The sequence below is a fragment of the Leptosomus discolor genome, chromosome 14 (genome assembly GCF_034619465.1).
Source record: "Leptosomus discolor isolate bLepDis1 chromosome 14, bLepDis1.hap2, whole genome shotgun sequence".
NCBI classification, from domain to species: Eukaryota; Metazoa; Chordata; class Aves; order Leptosomiformes; family Leptosomidae; genus Leptosomus; species Leptosomus discolor.
This window is the reverse complement of record NC_141404.1, coordinates 3,061,596-3,087,419: the sequence shown is the minus strand read 5'-3', so window position 1 is coordinate 3,087,419 and position 25,824 is coordinate 3,061,596. Positions and strand designations below refer to the sequence as shown.

At 52.9% G+C, this 25,824-nt stretch overlaps 1 protein-coding gene across 4 annotated transcripts in view; it reads right to left on the bottom strand.

Moving 5' to 3' along the window:
- Positions 1-7,055: 7,055 nt before the first annotated feature.
- The window catches only part of CACNA1H (calcium voltage-gated channel subunit alpha1 H), a 253,956-nt gene continuing 235,187 nt past the window's right edge, over positions 7,056-25,824 (bottom strand). Inside the window, exons 29-35 of one of the 4 annotated variants that reach the window (XM_086472865.1) lie at positions 21,592-21,670; positions 19,379-19,500; positions 18,542-18,880; positions 12,067-12,250; positions 8,834-9,012; positions 7,404-8,222; positions 7,056-7,352 (exon numbers count right to left, since the gene is read on the bottom strand). In XM_086472865.1, coding sequence (XP_086328991.1) covers positions 7,056-7,352; positions 7,404-8,222; positions 8,834-9,012; positions 12,067-12,250; positions 18,542-18,880; positions 19,379-19,500; positions 21,592-21,670 — 2,019 coding nt within the window. Of the gene's footprint in view, positions 8,232-8,818; positions 9,013-12,066; positions 12,251-16,648; positions 16,799-18,541; positions 18,881-19,378; positions 19,501-21,591; positions 21,671-25,824 lie in introns of all 4 variants that reach the window. The other 3 variants (XM_086472866.1, XM_086472863.1, XM_086472867.1) reach the window with 3 other exon arrangements.

The following is a 25,824-nucleotide window of genomic DNA, read 5'->3' as shown; positions in this document are numbered from 1 at the left end:
GGAGGGAATTACGTTTTCCTCATTCCTAGAAAGAGCCAGGCGTTGGGAAAACCCCAGTTGCTTGGAGCTCTGCCACCAAGAGCCTCTGAATCGAGCCGAGGTCGGGCAGTGCCAGAGGGCGATGCCGCCCGTGGGCTGTACCTCGTACCTGCTGCCCATCACCCCGCCTCTGGGCGCCGTCGGTGCAGTTGCGAGAGCAGCAGCAGAGCCCTGGGGGGGGGGGGTTGGCAGGTCCTGGCGCTGCTGCTCGCCGCTGCCTGAGCGAAGAGAGCGCTTACAAGTCCCGTGCTGCGGGGAGATGCCCAGAAAGCTGGTGCTTTGTCACCGTTACGGTTCCAAGTACGATTAACCCAGCCCCGGGGCCGATTCATTGCTTCCAACAGGCGCTCGGGGAAGGTGGGCGAGACAGAAATGACAATACAGCGGCACAGCAGCAAAGTTTGTTTTTGATCCCCAATATTGACGATCAACACCTGCTAAATGGCCACAGAAACACATTTTGTGGTGTCATTCGTCTGCAAGAAACCTTTTTTTTTTTAATTATTATTTTTAGTCTGGTTTTGCACCCCGTTGCCAGCCTGACTCAGCCCTGCCTGCGCTTCATCTCCGCGAGGAGGCTGCGGAGAGCTTCCCTGCCCTTTGTCTTCACGGCCTCTCGCTCCTCGGAGCTCTTCCCACCTGCGGCTCGAATCAGACGGTGTGGAAGGAGGAGACGCTCGTCACACCGAAGGACATACCAGAGGAGGACACGCTGGCCGTCATTCTGGCTGAATAGATTTACCCGGAGATTTATTTTGGTGTAATTCTGGCTGAATAGATTTACCCAGAGATTTATTTTGGTGGGAAGGCGATTGGTGGGGCATTACGTGTCTGAACGCCGCGAGCCAGCGGGGAAATGAGATCTGAGAGGTCGTGGCTGCACCAGGAGGGTCCCCGTCACCCCGGGCACAGCGGGGAGGGGGCTTTGCCGGGGCGGGGGGGGGACACACACTGCGCTTTGTAACCCGAGGGGACTCGCTCCATCCTCAGCCCAGGCACGTTTTACCGATATTCCCCCCGGCCCCGAGCGGAAAAGCAGGGCAAAAAGCCAAAGCAGCCGTTTCGGTGTTGGCAATTCGGCTCCCCCTCGTCCCGCGGGGTGATTTGCAGGTTGGGGTCCAGCGCTGACACCCCCCCCCTGCGCTGTGCCAGGCCGAGCACCGCTGGGTGCGGGGGGTGCTGCTGCCAACGAGCTCTGAAACGCCCCGTCTTCTGTGAGGCATTGATTTGTGCTGGAACTTGTTACCGTTTGTGAGGTTTTTTTTTGTCGCTGTTGTTGTTAATGAGGAAAATTAATTAGTGCCTCGGTCTGAGCCAGTCAGAATAAATTAACGGGAAGGGGGAGAGGGCGAGGAGGACGGGAGAAGCTGGTTCCCAGCAGGGCCATCGGATTCGATACGGGCGTAAGGAATAAGAGGAATAAGGCTCCGGGGAGCCGAGGGGAGGGGAAGCGAGCGCCTTCCCTCGCCAGACACGGAGCCCTCCTTTTCGGGGGAGGACCCGGCTGGGAGAGCCACGGTCTGCTCGCGCAGCTGCGGCAAACCCTGGGGACGGCGCCACGGGCCTTCGGCAGCTCCGAGTGGGGGGAAGCGGAATCAAAAAATAAGCTGCTCCAGGGGGTTTCAATCAAATATTCAAATAATGAATCTGGTTTCTTGCCCCGTGGTGTGATGTCATGAGCGCCGCTGGCATTTTTCTCTCCCTGTGAACAGGGTTTTCTTTTTTTTTTTTTTCCTTTAAGGGTCCAATGGCCACAGCTGGGAAAAAAAAAAAACCCAAACCACCCAACCGTGATGTCCAAGTGAGCGAACACGGGTGAAGGGTCCTGGCACGAGGAGCAGCCCAGCCTGGTCGAGCCCCAACCTGGGTCTGAAACCGCTGCGGGAAGTCGAGATGGCCCCAGCCTCTAAAACACAGACACGTATTTAAGGCTTATAGGGAAAGTGTAATTGATAAAAATCAGTTTAATTATTCATCCTAAGAAAGCTTGTACAAATATCAAATGCAACCTGTATGATCTCGCACCACTGACAGATTAAAGGTTGTGTCTAATTACCCCGAGGACGGATTCAGATTTCGTTGGTTTTGGGTTGTTGGTGGGTTTTTTTCCCAATATTTTTTTTTTTCCTCCCCAGCCTGACAAAGAGAATTTCAGGTTGATGCCGGCCGAGATTTAACCTTGAAACAGAGACCATCTGAAGGCTCTTCAAGTCGCTTCGTGATGGTTTCCTCTGCCCCTTCCTCAGCGTGGTGGTTTTCAGTCCTCGGTCGATCCCCGCTCCTCGAAGGCTGCCGTCCCTGCGGGCTGTGGTTTTGCTGAAACGGAGAGTGGTGGGGCAGAGTCTGGCTGACAAATGGATGCGACTGAATTGTCATTAAAAATGCAAAATAGAAATCGATCCAATTAAAGCAGAATGACTTGCATTGACCCGCTGCTTTTCGCTTCCGAGCTTAAGCAACGCAACCCTTGGAGACGGCCCGGTGGAAATTGCTTCATGTTGCAGAGATTCAATCAGCAGGAAAATTAACACCGGGGAATGTTGAACTGCTTCTCTGTGCAATCAGTTGTGGCCAGGTTTGGGCTGAGGACCCAGCTCTGGGAGCTCGGGGGGGGGGTTTTGTACCTGTACCTCCAGGTGATCGTCCCCAAAAGCGACATCAGGGAGCAACAGGGTCACTACTTGGCCTTAGAAAATTCAGTCAGAGCTCGACGTTCCCCACGCTGCCAGGATGCTCCTGCAGGCTCATGGAAGGGATCATTGTGGGTCCTGCTGAGCTTCACGGGGTTTGGGAACGTGTGGCTTTGTCAGAGGGGACAGGCAAGTCCCCTGCCCCGCAGCCACACTGTGAGGTCTCGTAGTGTCTGGAGGTGACGTGGACTTCCCTGCGCCGTGGGGGATGGAGACCAGTGGGGAAGGAGGGAGCAGGGGGCCTGGCTGGGCTGGGGGGAGGATGGCCACACGTACCGGGAGGCATCGCCGAGCCGTGATGAACGCCGTGGCCTTGGGACCGGTACCTGCAGGGAAGGAGAGGAGGGTCCTGAAGCCACATGGCACGTTCAGAAGCTCTTGGCTGGGAACATCAGACCTGCTGCAGGTGAGCGAGTTCCCCGTGGTCTGACGCATGGTAAGGACTTGGACCCTGGCTTCGGAGAGATGGTTACATCCCCGTCCCCATCCCCCTCCTGGTCCCTATCCCCAGCCCCATCCCCATCATCTTCTTCACAAAATAGGGTTTTACATCCAGCAAACTATAAAAGACGTCTCGTCTTCATGGATTGCTCTCAGTACCAGGGTCCTGCCTCGTCCTTCCCTCCTGCTTTTGCAAGAGCCTGATCCACCTCCCTGCACCCCGCGGATGGTCTCAGCGGGTGCCCGGGGCAGATGTCGTGGCTCCGGGGCCATCCCGGGAACGGCTGCATCCCGCAGGCAGCTGCGGCGGGAGGCCACTGTGGCAGGGAGGCTGCGCTGGGGAGGTTGGGTCCCCAGGAGGCGATGAGCCTCACCGGCTGTTCAGAGGCAGCAAAAGCCCATTAAATCCCTTCTCCTTTTGGCTGAAGCAGCTCTGAACCTGCAGTTCCCAGGTGACGCTCGTGCCTGGGGTACGGGTGATGTCCGGGTGCCCCACACCTCGCAGGAGGGACGTCGTGGGATGGAGACCATATCCTGGTCTTGGCAAACTGCCCGTACTTCGACTGAGCTCAGAAATAAGAAAGAATTTTAAAAATAGGAGACTTGCCCTCCTCTCCTGCTGGCAGCAGGGCAGCTCCCCTGCAAGAGCTGCCCGACTTTCCTACGATTGCCTGCGGCATCCCAGGGCTCCTCGTGCTGGGACTTCACTGGGGTTTATTCCCAACGCTGTGATAAAGCCCTTCCCTGGTGGCAGTTTGCTCAAAGCTCCTCCTCCACGAAATGTATTGGTTTTAACAAGTTACCTCTTTACAAAGGAGATGGTCCATAACGTAAAAGCCACTCCCAGCACTTGCTGTGTATTTGGGTGATCTCCACGGGTTTCTCCTGTGTCTCCCGCTGCAGCGGTGCAGGAGACGCCTGTCCCATCCCGTCCCATCGTGATGCCGATCCAGGCTGGGTGACAGGCAGAGGGAGCGCCTCTTCTTTTCCTCCCTTGACATTTCTGGCAGCACAACATAAAATAGCCCCTCGGCTCCTTCTTAGCCTGCTGGAGCCCTGCTCAATGCACGCCAAGCTGCCGTTCCTGCTGCAAAAAAATCAAGGCTTTGGTACCTGGATCTTGATGCCCCCAATGTTCAGCCATCTCAGCCAGACGTGGTGCTGGCCCATGGCTTGGGGCCTGGGTGGGAGCCTGGGCAGAGCCAAGAGCAGGGGCCACAGGAGCAAATCTCCAAACTCCCCCCCCCGACACGCTGCCGTGGCCTCGAGCCCTTCCAACGCGTCCCACAAGCCACCTCTCCGTCACCACGCAGGGACCCACTTGCCACCATCAGCCCCCGGCCGGCACCGCCCCACGGCGAGAGGCTTTTCCTCCAGCTCTGAGAAGGGGCTTTGGGCACGGGGGGAGGACGGGACACGCTGCCTTTCCCAGCAAAGCTACGTGATCACAGCAGTAAGACCACGAGCAGCTGCGCAGCGCAGCCTCCCCCTCCGCCGAGGGACGCACCGGGGTGTCCCCCGCACCTCCAGGCAGGATTGAGCCCAGTTCACCTCCCCGCCTTCCCAGTCTGCTGCTTAAACTGCAACCGAAGGAGCTTGCCATCGTCCCCGAAGCGCTATTAATACTTTAATTAATAATATAAAACTTTTATGGTGCTTTTCTGGAATTCCTTGCTATCCCACCGAGATGGAATAATGATTGACAATAATCCCACATGGCTCTTGCTGACAGCGGCGCAGGTGCTCGGAGGCAGCCGGCACGAAGGCGCTCGGCACACGGAGGCTCTTGCGCGAGGTGAGGGATTTCTCCGAGTGGCACCGGTGGAGCCGAGCGGGAGGTGGGACCAGCTCCAGCCGGGAAGGGGCCGGTTCAGACCCAGACGGCCACATTGAGGTTTTTTTTGGGGGGGATGCCGAGCTGTGGGAGTGGGATGGAGACCTCGGGGCTGGGACCTGCCGGCGGGACGCGATGCGCTGGAGCGGGGCTCGGCCTCCCCCGCCCGGCGGCACAAAGTCAGGCCACGCTTCCAGTTTATACAGTTTAATACATGTGAAACAAGATACATTTCCTTTTGAGTAATGGATGCATAAATAACAGAAGATATATGTGAATGCATAAATATGAGGCGGCATGGCCCGAACCAAACAAAAAACGACTGTTTTAATTTATTCTTTTTTTTTTTTTTTTTCTTTCCCCTGTACGTCTTTTCGCTGCCGCTGCCCAGCGCTGGGGCTGACGGCACGGACTGGTTGCTGCTCTTAACACCAGCTTTCCATGGTGAGAGGGCCTGGATGAGGGGCGGGGAGGGGCAGGGACCGGAGGCTAAAAAAGAAAAACGAACCCCAAAACTGCAAAAAAAAAAAAACCAAAAACCCCAAACAAACCCAACCCCAAACCAAAGTGGTGTTCACAGGTGACCTGACTTCATCTAGAGGCTCCTCAGTCGGAGCTGGCGACGGAAGGGCCTTGGGAGGCGAACGCGTCCACGTGGGGGTGCGGAGGGAAGACGGACAGAGGGTGCCAACGGGACGGTTACGGCTACGACCGAGGTTTCGAAGGCGTTCCGCTACGAGGAGGACAAATCCTTAGCTTAACTGCTCACAAAGAACATCACCTAAGACAGCTCTTTATACCTTTACATACTGTATCAATAATTTACTTTGAACTGCAGTAAACAAAATACATTTCTTAAATAATTTACTATTTATTTGGTTTTTTTTTATCTCTCTGTAAATTTAACTTTTTCCTTTTTTTCATCTTTTTTTTTTTTTCTTTGTAACACAAGAAACCACGTTTGTGCACGTTTAGTTCAGATTATTGCGACATTTAACCTGAATTTCAGTTAAAAAAAGGAAAAAAAAGCAAAAAAAGCAACAGGACAGTTGTACAGACAAGAAGAATGAATAACTTATTATTGCACTGGCTACAATTCAGTAGTGATTTGGTTTTTTTTTTTTTTCTCTGTAGTTCGGACAACCTCTAAAGCACAAAAGAAAAATGAGAGAAAGACGTCTAAAGCATCAGCTGTGAAAAGAAGCGGGTGGGATGATGGTGGAGGGAAGGAGGGGGGCGGGGGGGGGAAAGAAATGCAAGCGAAGAAAAAAGAGAAACATTTGGAAAACGAATGGCCGTCATAATTAGTTCCACATAAAACCCGAGGAAACACCACCCAGTTGCGGAGTCACATGTAATGCAAAAACCAGTATCGTTTCTCTATAAAAATATGTGCATTATGAAGAGAGAGTTTTTTGTGGGTATATTTTTTTTTTTTTTGTCTTTTTTCCGTGTTTTGTATCTCACAAATACATTATTTCTATTTATATAACTGCTGATATACAGACAATGTACAGCTCCCAGCTCCTGGGCACTCCCGCGTAACGTGACAGCTCGAAAAGGTGCCTTGTTAAAAGTTGAGCATCTTTAAAAAAACAAAACCGACGAAACAACAAAACCCAAAGAGAATCCCCCAAATCCCAACCGCCACCACCTCGAACCCGAATCAATGTGATTGAGGCCACGGAGGGGGCTGGGAGGAACGCAGCAACCCCCTGAATCGACTCCACCGTCCCTTTAGAAAAGAAACCCCCACAACCGCTTTGCAAATCCGCTCCCCCCCCCCCCCCCCCCCCGAAACCCGTCACCGTTTCGTCCAGCCGTTTGTTTGGTTTCTTTGTAATTTTTTTTTCCTGTTCAGTGTGTGTTTTTGTTTTTGTTTTGCTTTTTTTTTGCAAACCTCCACAGCGCTTAAGAACAAGTGACTGCGAGAAAGGAAAAAAACTGAGCGAGCAGCCACCCCCGTACCCGTGGCCGCCCAGTCCCTTCGGTTTGGAAACCCCCGTTGGTGTCAAGCCCTTGAGACCCCCCCGCTCCCCCCTCCCAGTAAGCTATACTGGGTCATCTACGTCTTCTTCTGTCGCAACAGTCACAGGGACCAAGTCCTGCTTCCGGAGGGGGCTCTTAGCGATGCCCAGGAGCTCTTTGCTCTTCTCCGTGGTGCTCCACTGAGTTTTTAAGTGATCCGGCTTTTTCAGTTCGGAGGCGGCGGGGTCCGCCCGCGAGTCCACGGAGGCCGGCGTGGACTGACCGCTGTCCAGGAGATCCGAGAGGCTGCTCAAGGAGCTGCCGTCCAACTGCTCGAAGGAAAAGTTGGGGATGGTCAGGTGCTCCCCGCGGCACGGGGGCTGGCCCCAGCGCTCCGCTTTGGAGGCCGGCTCCCCGGGCTGGCTCTCCGCGAGCTCCAGGGACTCTCTGTACGCCGGGAACTCGCAGGACGGGGTCCTTCGCCGCAGCATGCTGTTCTCGGAGGGTTTGGTGCGCGAGGCTGCCCCGCCGTCGTCCTCCATGGGAGGATCTATAGAAATGCAGGGCGGGCTCATCTTCTTCTTCCTCCGGGCTCCGTGGATGTACTCGGACTCCGCCTGGATGTGGGCAGGGGACCGCCGCTTTTCTCCGGCGGCGTCCTCAAAGCTGCAGTCCCCGTCGCTGATGGAGGGGCAGATCTCGATGGAGTGCCGCCTTTGGTCGTCTGCCCAGCTGGGCTTGGTGAGGAAGCCCTTCGCATCGATGCTGTAAAACTTCTTCAAGTCCTTCTCCTTGCCGCCGCCCCCGGAGAGGCTGGTTGTGCTGCAGTTCTTGAGGGGCACTGGAGACGGGGCCGGGGAGACGAAGGGCGAAGTGGAGCGGCTCCCAGCGTCCGAGTGCTCCCCTCCCCAGTCTTTGGCCGAGCTGTTGATGTGGCGAACTTCCTCGTCAGCCAGGTCAGAGGACTCCAAGAGGCAGCCCTGGGGGTTGGGAGGGCTGCCGCCGGGGCTGGGCGGCCGGCTGGGGAGGCCGTGCGGGCCGCGGCTGTGCTTCCGCGTGAGCGTGCTGGGGTGCCGGTGCGGGGAGGACGGGGGGGTGCCCGGGAGGGAGGCAGCCGAGGGGTGGAGGGGGCTGGGGGTGAAGGTGCTCTGGGGTTGCGTCGCTGATGGTAGCGTCTCTCCAGGCTCTGCTTGCAGGCTGTCCTTGCGGGCCGGAGTCTGCCCATCCACGGAGTCCGTTCGAATGGCCTCCTGGAAGGGGAGGAGAGAGAGATGGCAGGGGGGCGGGAGGGGAAGAGCCTGCGGATCTGCCAGGCCGGTGGCACTTCCAGTGACGAAACACGGCCCGTGGCAGAACGGTTGGTGGGTCTAACGCACCCTGCACCACCCCAGCCCTGCCCTGTTGTGCCCGTCAGACCCTGCCTGCCCAAGAGGATGCAGTTTCGGTAGCAGACAGACCCAGAGCCTACGTGTGCAGGGCTCGTCTCTGCTGGCTCCTTCTGCACGGTCCTGGTCGTGCTCTAGCACCAAATCCCAAGTCAGTGCAACCTCTCTAAAGTGACACGGCGTGGGGCCGACTGCAGGCTTCTCACAGCACTGGTAAAGCCGAATGGGGCATCCTCTCTCTATGCCTTCGCTGTTCTTTCATAGACTAGTACCTCCACAAAGATGGAAGTAGGTAAAAAGGGCCTTCCCCTGTGTGCCACTTGCTGAGACTGGGGTATATTAAAATTTATGGCACCAGAAATGTTTTGTTCGCAAAAGGGGAATTCTACTTCCAGCTCCAAGAAAGAGGGGGGGACTGGAAATGAAGGGAAGGATCCAGGTGGCTACGCAGGAGCTTACCTCTGCGGGCCTCTCACCTGTCTGCACAGCAGCTTGTTGAGAGTAGGAGACCGAGGTGTGACGTGGGGGGGAAGGATCTTCCAGCGGTGCCTGCCTTCGTGGTTGGGGGACCGGACCGCCAGCTGGAGGGACTCCGTCGGGACTCTCAGGGAGGAGCACGTTCCCACGGGCTGGGAGCGGATGGAGGTGATGGACCCTAGGAAACGGAGAGCGAGCAGTCAGCACCACCGCTGGCGTGGGGGCTGGGAGGGTTTGAGGCAGAACCGGTGCCTACAGACTCCAGGAGGTGAAGGAAAAAGCCTGTCTGGTCTGGCTGAAATCCCAAGCCTCAGCATAAGCCTTGGGCAGTGCCAGGGTTAGAAACCAGGTGTCCCTTGTCCTGTCTCCTGCTTTGACTACGAGGCCATCTCTCATCAGGGATGGCAGGGGGGGTTACAGATGAAGCCTCTGCAATTCAGCAGCGTTGCATGTGGCTCCGGGATATTGCCTCTTACAAACTTTATGCTCCTGGACTCTGTTTTCTCTTTCGGGTAACGGGAATCTGCTCTTGCCGCTGCTGCGACACTCAGGGTGGATGGTGGCCGCCAGGACCACACGGCAGCAAGTGAAGGGCGGGAGGTGGGGTTGCATTTGCAACCCTGCCATTGCCGCTTTCCTGGCAGCGTGGCTTTGGGTGGGTTTGTAAAAGGACGTTGCCTGCTTGGAGCACGTGGATTGGGGAAGTCTGGTGGCTGTGCCGGATCCTCCGAGTCAGGACGTCTTTGCAGCGCTGCCAGGGAAGGGCTTGCAAGCTGACGCTGCTCTGCCACAGGGAGGCAAGAGCAGCACTGCTCAGCTCCCTGGGAGCCTCCAGAGCTCGACTTCTAGGTCCAACCTACAGCCTCATGCAGCCAGCGGGCACCCTGCCACCGACTTCCCCGGGAGGGGACACCGCTGCCACGCACGGGGCCGTTTTCCCCTTCCCTACAGCCCGAACCACCGCCACGAGGCAGACCTTGGCTGAGCACGGTCCGATCAGCAGCACGGAGACGCCTTCAAGTGCTTTGACAGTCCCTGAGCTCCCGTATCAGGCAGGAATCTCTCTCTTCCTGAAGGCTCCCAGTCCCCTGGCTGAGTCTAAGGCAATCCCTCCTCCCCAGCCCCCTCGTGGTGCTGCTTTACTGTAGTTCTGTGCTGTTTGAAAGATCTTTTGCTTTTTTCGGCTGCAGGATTTATTGTCCTCATTAGCTTGAAACCCAACGTCTGTTGCTACGTTGCTGCTCCACGTTAAAAACACAGCTATCCATCACTTCAAGAGATCTCACCCAGAGGTCAGGGAACTTGAACCTAAAGCCATCCAGACAGATTGCAGTTGCAGTTCAGAAAGAGATTTGTTGTTGGGAAGAAAGAAAAGTTGGTGTTTAATCATTTTTCTTTCGGAGCTTTTCTCCAGAACACCACAGAAAGAGCAGAGCAGCGAGCTTCCTACCCCCCCCCCCCCCCCACTTCTCCCTAGCTCTTTTTTGAGTTCTCCGACAGCCCGAGTTTGAGACCGAGTCTGTGCTGTTCACGTGCTAATCCAGGCCTTACGAAATGTTTTTTTATGATGCAGAAAAACATTGTCATAAAATCTGTCACAAACACGGTCATAAAATAAAACCCTATGCTCTCCTCCCTGTCTGCAGCTGGAATTTCCTTCTGTTGGAAACTTTCCATCTAGCTCTCGTATAGGAAACCAAACCCCCTCTAAACGGCAAACTCAGGAACACTGAATATCTCTGGATTTCTATATTTTTTTTCTCCTGTTCTACTAGTAAATCAGAAAACTGCATCTAAGACCAAAATAACACAAGATCTGGTCATCGCACAGTATTTTCCCCGTATTGAAATTTTCAAAGTGTTGGGAGAAGACCAGACGTCCTTAACTGACATTGAGAAGTCCGTGAAAGCACAAATGCTGAGGGGAGTCTCTCTGTGCTCAGTTTTACATGCGTGTAACTTACGGGACTGTGCCTTAAATCAGAGTGTGGTCAGCTCAGAAGCAGCACAGCTCTGGGTGATGCTGGTTGGATGCATTTACCCAGTAAAAAGTAAGCCCCTGTCATATCCATCGCCCAAGTGCTCCCGGAGAGAAATTTGGGAAACATGAGAAAATTCTTGGTCAGTTCTACCCACCCCTGCCAGCATCACAGCAGTTTTATACTGGTATAAATCCTGATTTACACCCACTACAGAGATGAAAACCAGCCCCAGTAGTCCAGCCGTGAAACTCCACCTCTGTTTTCTTTGCTTAGCAAAGAATTTGCAGGTGAAATAACAATAAATACTGAGCAGAGAACATTAACTGGTACCCGGAGAGTTCGAACAAATACAGAGTTACTTCAGCCAAGGAAACCAGAGCAGATCTTGCCAGCCCCACCAGGGTTTGCAAACCCACTAGTCATCTGTCCAAGCAGTTCTTGCATTTCAAACAACATCGCATCAAAGGAAACCAGGCTGGTTAAGTTCTCGGGAGGCACTCAAGAAGCACACGTGCTTTTTTAGGGAGGCAGGTATTTTCCTTCTTATGGATTCCCCCTTCAAACCAACTCGCACAACAAAAGAGAGAGAAAGGCATGTTAGGGGAGATGCATTTGGAAGCAGTTGGGTCGACGGATACTCAAGGGCTGTGTAGCTCGTGATTCCCTGACTGCGGGGGTCTCTCCACGAGATTCACTACAAGGCCAGGCTAGGGAGGCACTGGAGAGTGGTTTCTAATCTTTATGCTCCCAAAGAAACTCCTGCATCTCGGAACTCAACGTACCGTGCTAATAAAGATACTGCTCTGAGACGGAAGGCTGCCTGAAACAACAGCTGTAAAGCAGCTCTGTCAGGAAGTTAATACCGGCCCCGGCTTTTATTCATGTGGATTTTATTGATTTGTTATCAGGACGTCAGGGCTGGTCGCTTCAGAAGAAATGTGCAGCTCGCACCCTTTTCCTCAGCTCACGGCCCGTCCTCTGCGCCTCCGCCATCGCTTGGGAGCCCCACTTCTCCCCAGTCCGACCCCCGAGCCGCCAGCTTTCTCCTGAGAGAACGCAGCGATGCGATGGAAACACGGTGCAGCGTGTGGGAAACCGCAGTTGTGCCGACGGTATCGGAACCGAAGCAAGCGAGCCCTGGCTCAGCCCGCCTTTGGCACGGGGGGCTTACCCCCCCCCCAACCACCACGCGTACCTGCTGCCCCCTGGTTTCGGCTAGGAGGAGGAAGGGAGAGCTCCGCGAGCAGTACCTCTTTGGGATTTGCAGGGATACGTTTCCATCTCCACCTCGTGGAGGGGGAAAGGGGCTTTCGCTGGCATCACCGGCCGGAACATGTAGCTGTCGTTGGGCAAGGAGTGCATGCGGGAAACGGAGATCTTGCGGACCGTCAGCAGGTTTTGAGAGTCCTGTGGTCTCAGAGAGGCTGTGCCGCCCTGCAAAGCAAGGAGACAGGGAGACGGGGTCGTTCAGCATCTCGCTTTTGGTTTTAAAAATCTTGTGCACACGCTCCTCTTGGCGTCTTACAGAGAGTCCGCAGCCCTGGTGACTGCAACGGGACACCAAAGCTATGCCGTGCTGGATGAGCAAAGAGCTCAAGTAGCAGCTGGAGTAAAATGAGGCGTCAACGACCCACCGCTAAGGTGACTCTTGCACACCACAGAGAAAAAGTAAGGTCTAGGAAAATGGGTCCCACTCTCTAAACACACGAGAAAGCCAGCATTTCTCATGCTGTTCTGCTCTGATTTTCCCAGGGATGGTTTCAGCCCGGCCTGGGTGGTGATGCCCTTCTTCCTCCAAGTGTAGGGTCCTGCACCTGGGGAGGAAGAACCCCGCGCATCAGTACGGGCTGGGGGTCGACCTGCTGGAGAGCAGCTCTGCGGAGAAGGACCTGGGAGAGCTGGTGGAGAGCAAGTGTCCACGAGCCAGCAATGTGCCCCAAGAAGGACAGTGGCGTCCTGGGGTGCATTGAGAAGAGTGTGGCCAGCAGGCTGAGGGAGGTTCTCCTCCCCCCTCTCTGCCCTGGTGAGGCCACATCTGGAGTGCTGTGTCCAGTTCTGGGCCCCCCAGTTCAAGAGAGACTGGGAACTACTGGGGAGAGTCCAGCGGAAGGCTATGAAGATGATGAGGGAACTGTGGCACCTCTCTTAGGAGGAAAGGCTGAGAGACCTGGGGCTCTTGAGCCTGGAGAAGAGAAAAGAAGACTGAGAGGGGACCTTATCAACACTTATAAATATCTAAAGGGCGGGTGCCAAGGGGATGGGGCCAGGCTCTTTTGGGTGGTGCCCAGCGACAGGACAAGGGGCACCAGGCACAAACTGGAGCATGGGAAGTTCTGCCTGAACATAAGGAAAAACTTCTTTCCTCTGAGGGTGGCAGAGCCCTGGAACAGGCTGCCCAGGGAGGTTGTGGGGTCTCCTTCCCCGGAGACATTCAAAACCCGCCTGGACGCCGTCCTGTGTGACCTGCTCCAGGCGAACCCGCTTTAGCAGGAGGTTGGACTGGATGATCTCCAGAGGTCCCTCCCAACCCCAACCATTCCGTGATTCCTCACAGCTACTCTGAGACAGATGGGCAAAACTGGCCAGTCCTCGGCCACGCTGACCAAGGGTACCAAGTGTTTCTGGAAATTAATGTACTATTACCTCCCCAAAACACACATGCAGGCAGACATTTAAATGTACACATTGAGACCACTGAAGACCCTGGGGTGTCTCTCCTACAACCTACAAATGCTCCTACAACATGGAGCATTTTTGGCACCACTGACCCCAGAAGAAGACAGTTACACGGCAGGAGGCAAAGGGAAGAAGACCTCAGAGCAGCACACGTGGGTGTGGAGCCTGTTCTGGGGTAGAAAAGGGATTTCTCTGTGTTTGCTTTTGCTGTCAAACGGGACTGGTTGGAAGGGTCTGGACAGAGCATGCCACAAACCTTAAGCTTGACCCCTCACTGCTTTGCTGAGGCACCTCACAGCAAATTTATCCTGCAGTCTCAGGAGGCTTTAGGGACTCAAACGATGTCCCCGTGAGCAGCCCTGAGAGGTGGTGCCATGACTTGGCCAAGCGTTGGGGGACCAGGAGCCCTTGGAACAGGACCCAGAACCTGTCTCCTGGCCCTGAGGTTTTGGTCCTAAACACATTCCCCTCACAATTTACCACGTTATCTAAAGTACGACTAATCGCTCTGGGTTTCCTTTAACGTCAGCTTCCCAGTGACTGATTGAAAACATTTTCCCAGCTGCACGTCTTAAATTAAATGTATTTTGCTTTGCTCTTCCGGGCTGTTTTCCCTCTCTGCTAGCAAAGTCTGGGCCTGAGATCCCTCACTGGATAGTTTCGAGGTCACGGAGGATCTGGTTAAATCTCTTTTTTCCATACATTTCTGGCTCACAAATTTATTTCCTCAAACCCCTAAAGAGACGCATCCCAAGATAAACTACTCAGTGCTTTTACCCTGTTGAGTTTGGCTGACAAGACGGGGGGGGGGGGGATCAGCAGCAGTTACTTACAGGTAGTTGGCAACCAGGGCTGACTGCTGCCTTGCCCAGCAGCCCTCTGGGTGCAACCCTGGTCTCTGGTCTGATATATTAAGGCACCAGCAGTGTGGCTGTGCCAGTTGGCCTCTGGCCATTACAGCTAATAAGCTATCAACGGCACCGCAACACCTGAGCTGAACGCAGGCTTTAACACCCCGGTGCCACACAGAGGACAAAAGGTCTTGCTCCACTTTCTCAGTAGTCTAACAGAAGGATCACAGTATCTGTCTATTAAATCTCAGTTTGTCTTTACAGGGTCTTGTATCGGTTGTGTCTGGCTGGGACAAGTGAACCGAAGTCCATTCTTGACATTAACAACTGCAATGATTAAGGTTTCAGCTATTGAGGCCCAGTTGAGTTAGGGACGCGGGCAAATTTCAGCTGGCTTCAGCGCCACTGTAGTAAGTCCTTGAAATACAAAACGTGGTCAGAAGGCTCGTTGGCTCACCCCTGGTGAGCTGCTCTTGACAGCGAGGAAGGTTTGGAGACACACCACCACTGGTGGGAAACACCTGATGCACTTGGGAGCCTGATCCCAGCCCCTGGAAATCAATGTGGCTCCTTCAAAACCCACGAAAGCCCAACCTGGACCAGTGCTGCTGGGACTGCGTGTAGGGAATCCTGCCTGCAGGCACCCTGAGGGCTTGGGAGGATCCCAGGCACCTGATGGAGGTGGGCTAGGTGGGAGCCTACTCGCCATGGGGCCAGGCCAAACTGAAAGGCAATAAATTGCCCGTAGACGGTTTTGGTAACGCGGCTCAGAGGCTCAGTTAAGCATCTTCGATCAATAAGCAAAGCTCCATCCTTTGTGTCTGGGAATCAATAGTCTGTTCGAGCTCTGATTTTGCTCTGGTGCAGAGGGAGCTTGAGAAGAAATAATCCTGCAAATACCTCCACAGGACATGACCCTTCCTGGGTGATTAAACAGCCAGAAGATACTCTGTAAGCAAAGGTGACTGGCAGGATGCTCTGGAAGAGGGAACACTGCAACTTCCCAGAGGCCTGGAGCCAAGGGCCTGCAAATAAACCATGGGCAAAACTCCCAGAGGAAGGGCCCCTCCTGATCCCTCTCCGAAGGAGTGTGTCTCCAGCACTACAAACCATTGCCCGCAGCCTCTGCGGTGGGGAAGGCAGAGGCAGAACAAGGGCAGGAGGTAACTCCCCGCCTGCACAGGCTGACTCTGGTGGCACCGAGTCGTGCTGTTGGTCCCTGTAGAGCTAAGAAGCTCTCAGCTCTCCAACAGAAACCCAGGACCCCTTGCAAGTGCATTTACAAAGTCCCAAATTTTGCCTGTCCCTGAAAGATGCCTTCCCTGTCATCTCCCTTTGAGTCTCTGCAGCTTCCAGGTGGCCAAGTTAAGAGACACCTGCCGAGCTACAGACTTCCTTGAGGATTCTACCTTCACCTCTTGCACGGGGAAAACCACTTGGTCATCAAGAGCTTAATCTGAGCCAAGAATTTGCTTGGAGATGCTGCGAGATACTTGCCACTAGGAGGTGCCTTGACAGCCAGGACTGAGGTCGGGTAATAAAGGGGGAAACGGCCCAAGTCTAAAGCAGATTAATTCTGGCTGGCCACTGCAAGTTCTCTGACCGCAGCAAACGTGTTCCCCATCGCAGCACGTGTGTCTCCATCACTGACTGTGGCTCCCGTGTTCTCCTGCCCGCTGGAGGACGCCTGGAGCTCCTTCACCCTGAGGCGGGCACTGCGCTGTGGCAGGGCAAACTGGGCAATACCCTTCTGTGATGTGACCTGGGCACCACGTTCGTGGTGCGAAGGGAGGGACTGAGCAGAGGGGGCTAAAGCCCTTCTAGTCTGCCTAGAGCGTCTCCTGAATCCACAGCTCTGGTGCTGGCTGAAAACCTAACGTGTTGATCTACTTATGCCTTTGTTTCCTCAATACTCTATCATAAACAAGTTCTTACAGTAAGAAAATCAAACTGGGCTGTGTTTTCTCCACAAAGAAAAGACTCTGCCTGCCTCCAGCTCTTGATGTATCATTCAAAGACAGACTGATCACACACCTCATTCAAAGACAGACTGATCACACACCACAGTGCACACCGAATGCGAGACTTTTTTTTTTTAGCTAAAAAGAGTATTTCATTCGTGTCCCTGCTGGACACCTTCTTTGCCCGGCTCCTGCACACGCGAAGGCAGCACGAAGGACAGAGGATGGAAACGACTGCTGTGGCTGTGAAGCGACAGGTTGAGGACAATTCGGACACGGCTGCCCGCTGCACAGCACCAAAGCACAACGCCACAACGCAGAAGCAGCGGCGCGGCGCCATTCACCTCAGCCTCGTGGCCTGGGGTTTTGTGGGAAGGTGTCAGGACATGGTGGGAAACAGAGCAGGGTGGGGTTTCCACGATGGGAGCCTCTGCCCTCTCCAGCGTGTCTGAGTCTGGGATGGCTAAAGACACACTCTCACAGCTCAGCACCTCCTTCAAATCAGGGAGATAAAAAGCATCAGTAGCAAAGCAAGGCTGGGTCTCAACGCTTGAACATGTTCGCCCCGCGGCATTTCCTAGTTGCCCCATTCATCCAGAGCAGGAAGGAAGAGAAAAGGAAATGTGGGCTGCAAAAACTGGCACAAATGGCAGGAAAATAGAGAGCATCTTGCCACACGCTCCAGGGTGCCGGTGCCCCCATCGGTGGCAGGATTAGTCGTACTGAGCCCTGCGTACGTAACCCCTTCCGTGCAGCTAGCAGGGGGCGCAGCACCCAGCTGCCAGCCATCCATGCCTGCCGAGGACAGCCTGGGGTATCTGAGATGGGAGGGAGGGCATTGCCACAGCCCAGCCCCACCGTGGTGCCCCCGCCTCACTGCTGTGCAGGGGAGGGGGAGCCCTGGCTTGAAAAGCCTCACCTGCCTCCGAGCCATGTCAACCGCAGGGGGAACTCTGTGGCCAGCTCCCTGCTCACGCTGGTCTCCCTCTGGGGAGCATCACCCCTTGCTGTGGGTTTTCTAGGGATAAAAGGAGGCTCTGCATGGCTCCTGATGTGCTCAGGAGGTACTGGAAGATGAGGAAAACCCAGGGAGAATGAACTCAGTTTGCAATCACAGTCTGTGTGAAAGGATGGGCCCTCTCTTCCCCCAGTAAGAAAAGCAACCTGGGTGTTTATGGTGCATTTTCCTGCAGGAATGTCTATTAGAAACTACATTCAAATAGCAAATTCCCCATCGCTGTGTAACTGAGTTTCTTTTTACTTGACTTAATAGAGTCTGATACATTTCACAAAAATCTCATTTTATGTAATTTTATCTCAAATCCTCCATTGATTTTACGGTAGATTTATTTGTGATCACGGTGACAAAGCAATTTCATATTCACTATTATCCACATGCTGCTGACATGGGATGAGACCGTTATCTCATGCCCCTCCTTCCCCCCTGACTTCTGATTGCCCTATTTTTCTAGAGGACTAATAGAAATCAGAGAGAAGGCAGCGTCTAGAAAATCAGTCCTGGAACCTCCAGCTTCTTGCCGAGGGGCTTTGGCAATTCCCAGGGTCCAAGTCAGCCATGCCCTAAGCAGAGCACGAGCCGGTGGGAAGCTGCACGCTTACACCAGGGCTAGACACGCCCTCCTGACCTGCACGCTACGATTTGCTTGAGGCTCCTTTGGAAATCCGAAAGCGGGATTAAAAAAGAACCTGAGCAGCACATCTGTGCCTGTGTGAAGGGAATTTCTGCCATCCCTTGCTGCATGTGCCGGGGCTGACGGTGCCAGCATTCCCAGGGCTTTATGAGATTGCTCCCCGGTGCTGCTGCCCATGCTAAAACGACAAGGACTGATGCGTTGGCTGGGAGAGCAGGACAGGGACCTGTGGCTCTTATGGTTGTGAACTTAAAATTCACCACCTTTGAACGAAGTGGAAATGGCAGGAGATGGACTTTCAACCCTCCCCCAGAACAACGGTCAGGACAGCATCAGCCCCGGAGAAGGCGTTGGAAGCAGCCTTCCACCTCGGGGAGCCCGCCCGCGATGACTCAGGACGCGGAGGTGGCAGCGACATCTCTGCCGAAGGGGGACCCGGGAAAGCTGCCTTCCTCCCACGCTGCCTCTTTGCCTCTGCGTCACTCAGGATCTGAGTGCCTGATGATCCGACAGCAGTGGCTGGTGAGAGCCGTCCCCTCCCTACCCTGGGCACGAGAAGAGGAGATGCTTTGTGTGAACTATTACCAGGGCTTGGTGCTTCACCTGCACCGCTGACTCTGACTTCACGGTCTCCTGACTTCTGTAGGGTGCCCTGCTCTCCGGGGCCACTGCACCTCCCCTGCTCCCACCGGTGGCCGAGGTGGTTGCTCCTCTGGACATCTCCAACTCGATCTCAGCATCCATCTCAGCATCCTCCTTGGCCTCCTTGTTGCTCTCCTCCAAGTGCTTCATCAGCACTGCCACCACCACGTTGACTAGGACGAACTGCGCGATGAGGACGAAGGTGACGAAGTAGACTGGCGAGATAACAGGCAGGTAACTGAGGCAGTGCTTGTCTTCCCGAGTGCATTCCCGGAGAGTGTCCTGCCACAAAGAGGGCGAGGTGGGGGATTAATAAGGGCTGGGGCTCTGCTTGGGCTGCAAACACAGATGCATCAAAGATAACCTGCTGAAAAGTAGGTAATGACATGTCCCGGACACAACAGCTTGTAGCTACAACTCAAATGGACAGAAGAAAATACAGACACCGTGAATTACATCATCTGCAAAGAGGAGGATCGTGTTATGTCCCAGAGGCACAGGGCACAGAGTACATGGTTACTCCTCTCAGCCACAAAAACTGGCATAATTGTCCTGAGGTATTATACATATGTTAAAAAGAATGAAGTTTCAGGTTGGGCGAGATATAGGACAATGATCGCCTGAAAATACACTTGGCTTTTAAATGGGGAAGTTTAATTTTGATGTTTTAAACTGAAACCTTTTTTGTTTTCACGAAAGATTTGCCTACATTTCTTTGAAATCTCTATCTACACGTTTGCAGAGAGAGGAAAGTACTCAGACGGAGATTATGGCACACACCTTCATGATACCGTTCCAGTTGTCCCCTGTTGACACCCTGAAGAGGGTGAGAAAGGCCATGCCAAAGTTGGTGAAAGTTGCATGCCGGCTCAGACCTTCGCAAGGATTTTCTTCACTGCAGTCTGCAGGAGAAAGAAGCAGAAGCACCTCCCTGAAGCCACATTTGCCAGTGCTTTTTCAGAGCAGCCCCCCCCCAAACCTGGCAGCGAGACCCTGAGACAGGTCACACTGATAGATGGCGTCAGGGAGGACTGCTAAGTGGTGATCTCACGGTGGCCTGCAACTACTGAAGGGATCATATAGCCAAGCTCTTCTCAGTGGAGGCAGACAGCAAGGCAGGAGGTCCAGGTTGGACATTAGGAAAGTTGTTTTCCTCTGGAGGGCCCAACAGCCCTGGGACAGGTCACCAGAGAGGTAGGGGAGCTCTGTCATTGGAATTGTCAAGATTTGGCTGACAAAGCCACAGCTACTCTGAGCTACTGATGGGGCTTCAACTGGAAGGCTGGGTGGGGGCCTCCAGGGGCCTCTTCCACCAACATTTCTATGATTCTCCTGACTTTGCCCCAACAGGCAGAGTCAACACAGAGAGATCTAGAAGGAGGTAGAAACAAGCAGACCTGCTTGAAACAAGCACACACTGCTCCACAATATCCTTTGTTTGTTGTCCTCTTGATTATGTCCTTGTCTTGATTATTTTTTACAGGGTACATCTACCATGAGGGATATTTCACTGAGATAAAGTGGAGCAATTTGACATTTTCCCCCTGAGAATTAATATACTAATGAATGTAAATTGAACATATGAAATATCCCTCTTTGCATAAAACAGAGGCTCATTCAATATTCATCAGGACAGGCAGCAATGTCTCTTGCTAGGGCACTTCACTATTAGGTATTTATTTCAGAGACAAATAGGAAGGAAAACCAAAAAAGCAAAGGAAGCCCCACAAATGACCAGTCTCGGGGGAGCAAGTGCTGATGGTTCTTGTGGCTGACATGGACTAGCAGTGACTGGGAAAAAGAAGCGAAAGGATTTCCCAGTTAAATCAGGATGGGAAGTGGTGTGCTGACTGCCTGCAGCGGGCCCCAGATCAGGGCTGTGCCGGCCTCTGACCACATGCTGTGGTTACCTGGGGGCTGGCACTGGCGAGGTGTGTGCGTGGAAATACAGAAAGGATTCAGAGCAGCAGAAGGTGCCTCTGTGAATAAGACATTTTTCACCTTTGTGGCTGAACAAATACATACCTATCTATCTAGACAGGCAATACAAAACACACAGTATTTCATTTGAGGTGGATGCAGAACTAATTTTTTTCCAGAATTTGTTGGAGACTGAAAAATAATTTGTCTTCGGTTGAAAGAAATATTTTGCTTTCAGGCATTTGCAATCCGAGCAGAGGGCTGGGCTCGTAAAAGGGATTAACGACAGCCATAAAACCACCCCAGAGGAAGGGCCCTTCTGATGCTCCTGAAGCCCTAATTGGGATGCAAACATGGGGAAGGCAGACACATCTCCATCGAACAGCACGTTTAAAGGCAGTGGCTGCTTTGGCTTGGCTAAGCTGGGCAAGGCAGGGCTGCAGGGTTTTCTCTCTGACTCCACCTGATCTTCTCTTTGGTGGTGGACACATTCATGATCACCTCCACAGTATCCCCCAGCTGGAGGAATAAATGATGCTGGACCATCAAGAACCAGTGGATGCTTCCTGATTTATGTAGAAAGGGGAAGGTGATGCTGAGAAGAACCACAGACGGACAAGACTCGGGCAGCTGGAAGAGCAATGTCAGCCAAGTGCAGAAAACTAATGGAGTGTGGTGGAAGCTCCGAGGAGGGACATGTTTACGGTGGCATCTCTCCAGCACGAATCTGACTACCATCCAGCTTTGCAGACTCATGTTCTGTCTTAAGTAGCAAACTTCCATCTTTGTGAACATATCCATGCTGGACAATTATATTTAAACAGTAAATAGTTCCTCTACAGCCAAGGGTGGTGTTGGACAAATCTCTAAATGTGTGTGTGTGCACGTTAGACAGGTTCTGCAGTACATCCTCATGTGTCATCTGTGACCCTGAGATCAAGAGAAAACTTTAATCTTCAGACCATGAGCTGTGAAGCTAAGGAAGGCCCAAGAATGAGAGAGTGAAGAAAGGAAACCGCTAGATACCAAATAAACATCCGGATGAAAGAAATTGTGTCAGGCACATTACTCACCTAGCTTGCCAAACAATTCCACTCCCAGGGCAGCATAGATAAAAAACAGGAGCATAAAAAGTAGGCCAAGGTTCCCTACCTACACAAGGAGAAAGCAGAACAAGGGTCAGGCAAGTTGAGGTCATGAATTAAAATGCTCCATCACATTTTAAACACAAACAAAAGAAGGACTGGTGGCCAGAGCCTAATCATCATCTCCCCTGGCTTCCAGCACCCTGGTCCTCTTTCACAGTTCTGCCTTAATAGACCCAGAGAAAAAGTCCATCGTGTGGGGGAAGGAGCAGATGCTCCCGCATGCAAAGTAGTCTCTGTGGCTGGTGCCTCTCCATCACCCTTCCACTCACCTGGGGTGCTGCCTTCATCGGTAATTTGGCCAACTGTCACCTCAGCAGCGCTCAGCACTCCAGTGCAGTGGTAGTTTAAGTGACCTGGTGCTCTGGTGGGAATTTTAAGGGTCTTTCCCTTCTGGTTGCCAGGTTTGAGACTCTAAGCATGAAGGCTGAGGGTTTCGGGACAGTGACATTAATAAGACATGTCTCAAGCCACATGAGGAATCTCCTGGTTTTCAAAGGTTTCGCTGGCCTGGAGGGCTTTCAGAAAAGGAACATATGCTCCAGGAAGAGCCTTGCCACTTTGCAGATACTTCTCAACAACAACCACCTGGATTTTAGCTTTCAGTATCCCAAAAGAAGAGCCTTATTCCATATCCCCACACTTAAACGGAGGCAGCTTGCAGTTCAAACACTGCCGCGTGCTACTATTAGGCACGAACATGCACTGAAAAGTGGCTGAAGGGGGTGGTGAGAGAAGTGCAACGATGCTAAAGGGAACGCAAAGGTTCTCAGTAACAACGGCATTACAGTTATCTGCACTGGTGTCAGTCGCGACATGGGGTCAAAGCCTTTGAAACACCGCAACGAGCAGATTTGGTGTGATTCAGGCAGAGAACATGAAGGGCAGAGTAACCTGACCAGCTAACCACCTGCATTTTACCTGCCACTAACTCTGGTCACATTTACCTTTCCTGCCACTTTTAAATGTCCCGTGTCTACCGGCTTGTAACGGGGACAGAGCGATTGAGTTCCCCAGCTAGACCAGGTGTCACAAGCATCATTTTATCTCTAAATAAAAACGAATTAGGTGGTGATTCAGGTAGTCAGGCTGAGGGATTCACGATCTCCAAGGTATCTTCTAGTGAACTCTTCAGTTTGAGAGAGCTTTCTTCTCTGAGGCGGCACAGCCACAGCCTCGCTGGGTATTTTGACCAAGCTGCTTAATTTCATTAGCAAGGTTATCAGGATGGTGCCCGTTATCATAAAATTAAGGCAGCTATCCCCTTTGAAGTAGGGTTTTTTGTGTTAAAGAAACAGGAACAGTCAAATCGCCCAGTGGAGACTGTAATTGCTATAAAGTCTAAACTGGCTACTACACATAGAGCTTTGCAATTCCACTAACATTATTACCATACTCCGGGGAGTAATAGAGATAATACAGTGATGTGGACGGCTGGTCTGGATTGTTTCATCTGCATGTACTGTCTTCTGGAATAGTGTTTCCTAGCTCATGTCTGTGAGACCACTGATGGTTTGTAAGACATTATAAGGCAGTCTGCAAAACGACTGCAAATTAGAAAACGCAAGGAAACAGGCACAGGTGCAAATGCACACACACACACACACTGCCAGGGAGGCAAATGAGCAAATAATTAGAGGAGAGGAAATCAAAAGCGATAAACAAGCTTTCTAGGTTGAGTGTGTATTAAAACCTGATGCTGTAGCACTGCAGAAGAGGGTCCTGGATTTTTTTCCAAAGAAGTCTATAAGCTGAATGTTTTACTGCTATTTTAATGGCTAATAAATCAGCCTGGAAACTTTTGGCATTGATGGCATTCCAAAGAATTTAGACTAACATCAAAGTTATTACCACGTTATCAGTCAAGACTATTATCTATCTCTCAACATGCAAAGCATGTTACGAGCTGACATCCGCTCATGAACAACTTGCCTACTATCTAGGGTGCATTTGTAAAAGATTCTGTATCTAAGATCAGGACTAATTACATCACTGAACCCACGTGTCTCACAACAAGTCCTTTAAAGACCAGTTTACACTTAACAGTTTGCTGTATAGGCTCCAGGCATCACAGCCTTAGGCATGCTCTAAAAATGCCAGGGGAGGCACGTTTGCTAAGGGGGTGTTTGCCGGTGTCTAAGGTTGCATCTGCCCTTGGCTGCGAGCAGACACATGGGCACTTGCAAAGCTCAGCTGATGCACAGGATCTCTTGGAAGTGACTGAACATCTGATTCTGATTTGGAAACATGGCTATGCGTAAGAGAGATGTGGGAGACAGCAGCAAGTGAAGGATCCTGGGATGGGTGATCAGACCACCTTCACGGCTAAACTCCATCCCACCCTGCATCTAGACATCCAGAGCTGCTCCCCACGTGCGCAAGAACAACCTGCTGCCCTGATCACCTCCTGCAGGTGTAGCATCCACAGGGATATGTGCAGGCAGTTGGTGGCTCGCGAGGTTGGAGAGGGCATCCTACGAACACCTGATGCTCAACAGAACGCGGCTGAGCAAAATGTCTCACGTCTTGCTCAGGTGCTTCAGCAAAACCGCTTGGTCTATTTGTGTAGCTTCTGGCTGTACTGAATCAGCACAAGTCAGCGCCAGGTTTAATATTTTGTCAGTGCTAGCCCATGGCTCTCTGGTACATGTCCCTCAGGAAAGGAAAGGAAGGTCCTCTTCAGCCCCTGGCCTTCATCAAGGCTTGAGCACAGAGAAGGACCCAAGGCACGTCCTCAGAGAGGGGCTGAGGTGGAGGCAGCGAGGTCAGCCAGCGGCTGCTGAGTAGCAGAGAAGGCAAACTCTGTGTGTGTCTGTGACCTTGAGTGAGTCATTCCCCTCCTGTAACTTGACGAACCCATTTGCAATACCCTTGTGGATAGGTAATGTCTCTAAAGCACTTTGAGATCTACTGAGACCAGACAAGAAAAAGATTGTGCATGAATCATGTTGCTGGGAGGAACGGGAGCACATCCAGGCACTTTTCTCCAGCAGCCAAAGGCTGGGATGCTGTGCTGGACTCTCCATCAGGGACAGAGATCCAGCTCTGGTCAGCAACCTCAACTTTGGCAGCTGGTCACCCAAGCAGGCTCTAAGAAGTGGTTCTGCTCTAGCAGCACTGAACAGGTCAGCCCATGCTCTTGTTTATCCATCAAACTCCCCCCGACTTGGGCTGGTGCCTTTGGCTGGGCAGAGAAAACAACAGATAACACCTCTCTCTGGCAGCCAGGGGCTATCCATCATTTGCTGCGGCTCCAGTGTTGAGAGGAGGCTGTGGCCTGTAGGGCATGAAGCAGAGATGAAGAACATCTTGGAGATGTTCTTGGTGCCCTAAAGTACCTCAGAGAAGCCACAAGAGAAGATGGAGACACTGGTGAATATCTGTGATTCCTTCTGGACTGTCACTTTCTGGCATCCTGGCTGTCACATACCCGCTGGCAAAAGTGTGTGCCTGGGACAGAGGGATGCTGTGGGGAGAGAGGCAGAGTCCTCCATTCCCACCCAGAGGAGCAGGGAGGCCCTGTGTGAGGAGCTACCACCCTTCACTATGCAGTATCCCAGTTGGATTTGTGATCTACCATTGCAGAAGCCCTGGAATAACCCTGCCCCGTGGCAAGGAAAGCAACTCTCCTCTCCACACACGCAGCAAAACCCTTCTCCCACTGCCCCTGCATGGCCTGGGGAGGCTGTCTCTGCTTTACAGCGATGCAGACATCACCGCTATCAGTTCTTTGCCTCCTCCTAAGAGAGACTGCAGCAGCTAAACCCCACTGCATGTCCCGTCAGTGTTCAACCGCTGACCTACACCAGTAAAAAGCCCCTGTCTGCAGGCAGATAGAGCAACTATGCCAGGCTGCGTTCGCTTGATACGCAAGTGTATTGCACTGGTCGTGTACAACAGGACACTGGACACCTGGGCACTATCACGCCTTTGTGGCGCTGTCAGCTGTGTGTTCCTACCCAAATCCCTCCAGATCCTGCTGGCCTTTACCCTCCCTGCTCTGGGAGAAGCATTGATGCTGCTGCCCCACTCCTGCAACGGCTGGCTGAAGCACACTACAGTTCCTCTCGTGCCTCTTCTTGCTCTGACATCAATTATTTCTGCATCACTGGCCCACACCTTGGCATTTCGGTTGTCCATGCAGGCAACGCACACAGCTCC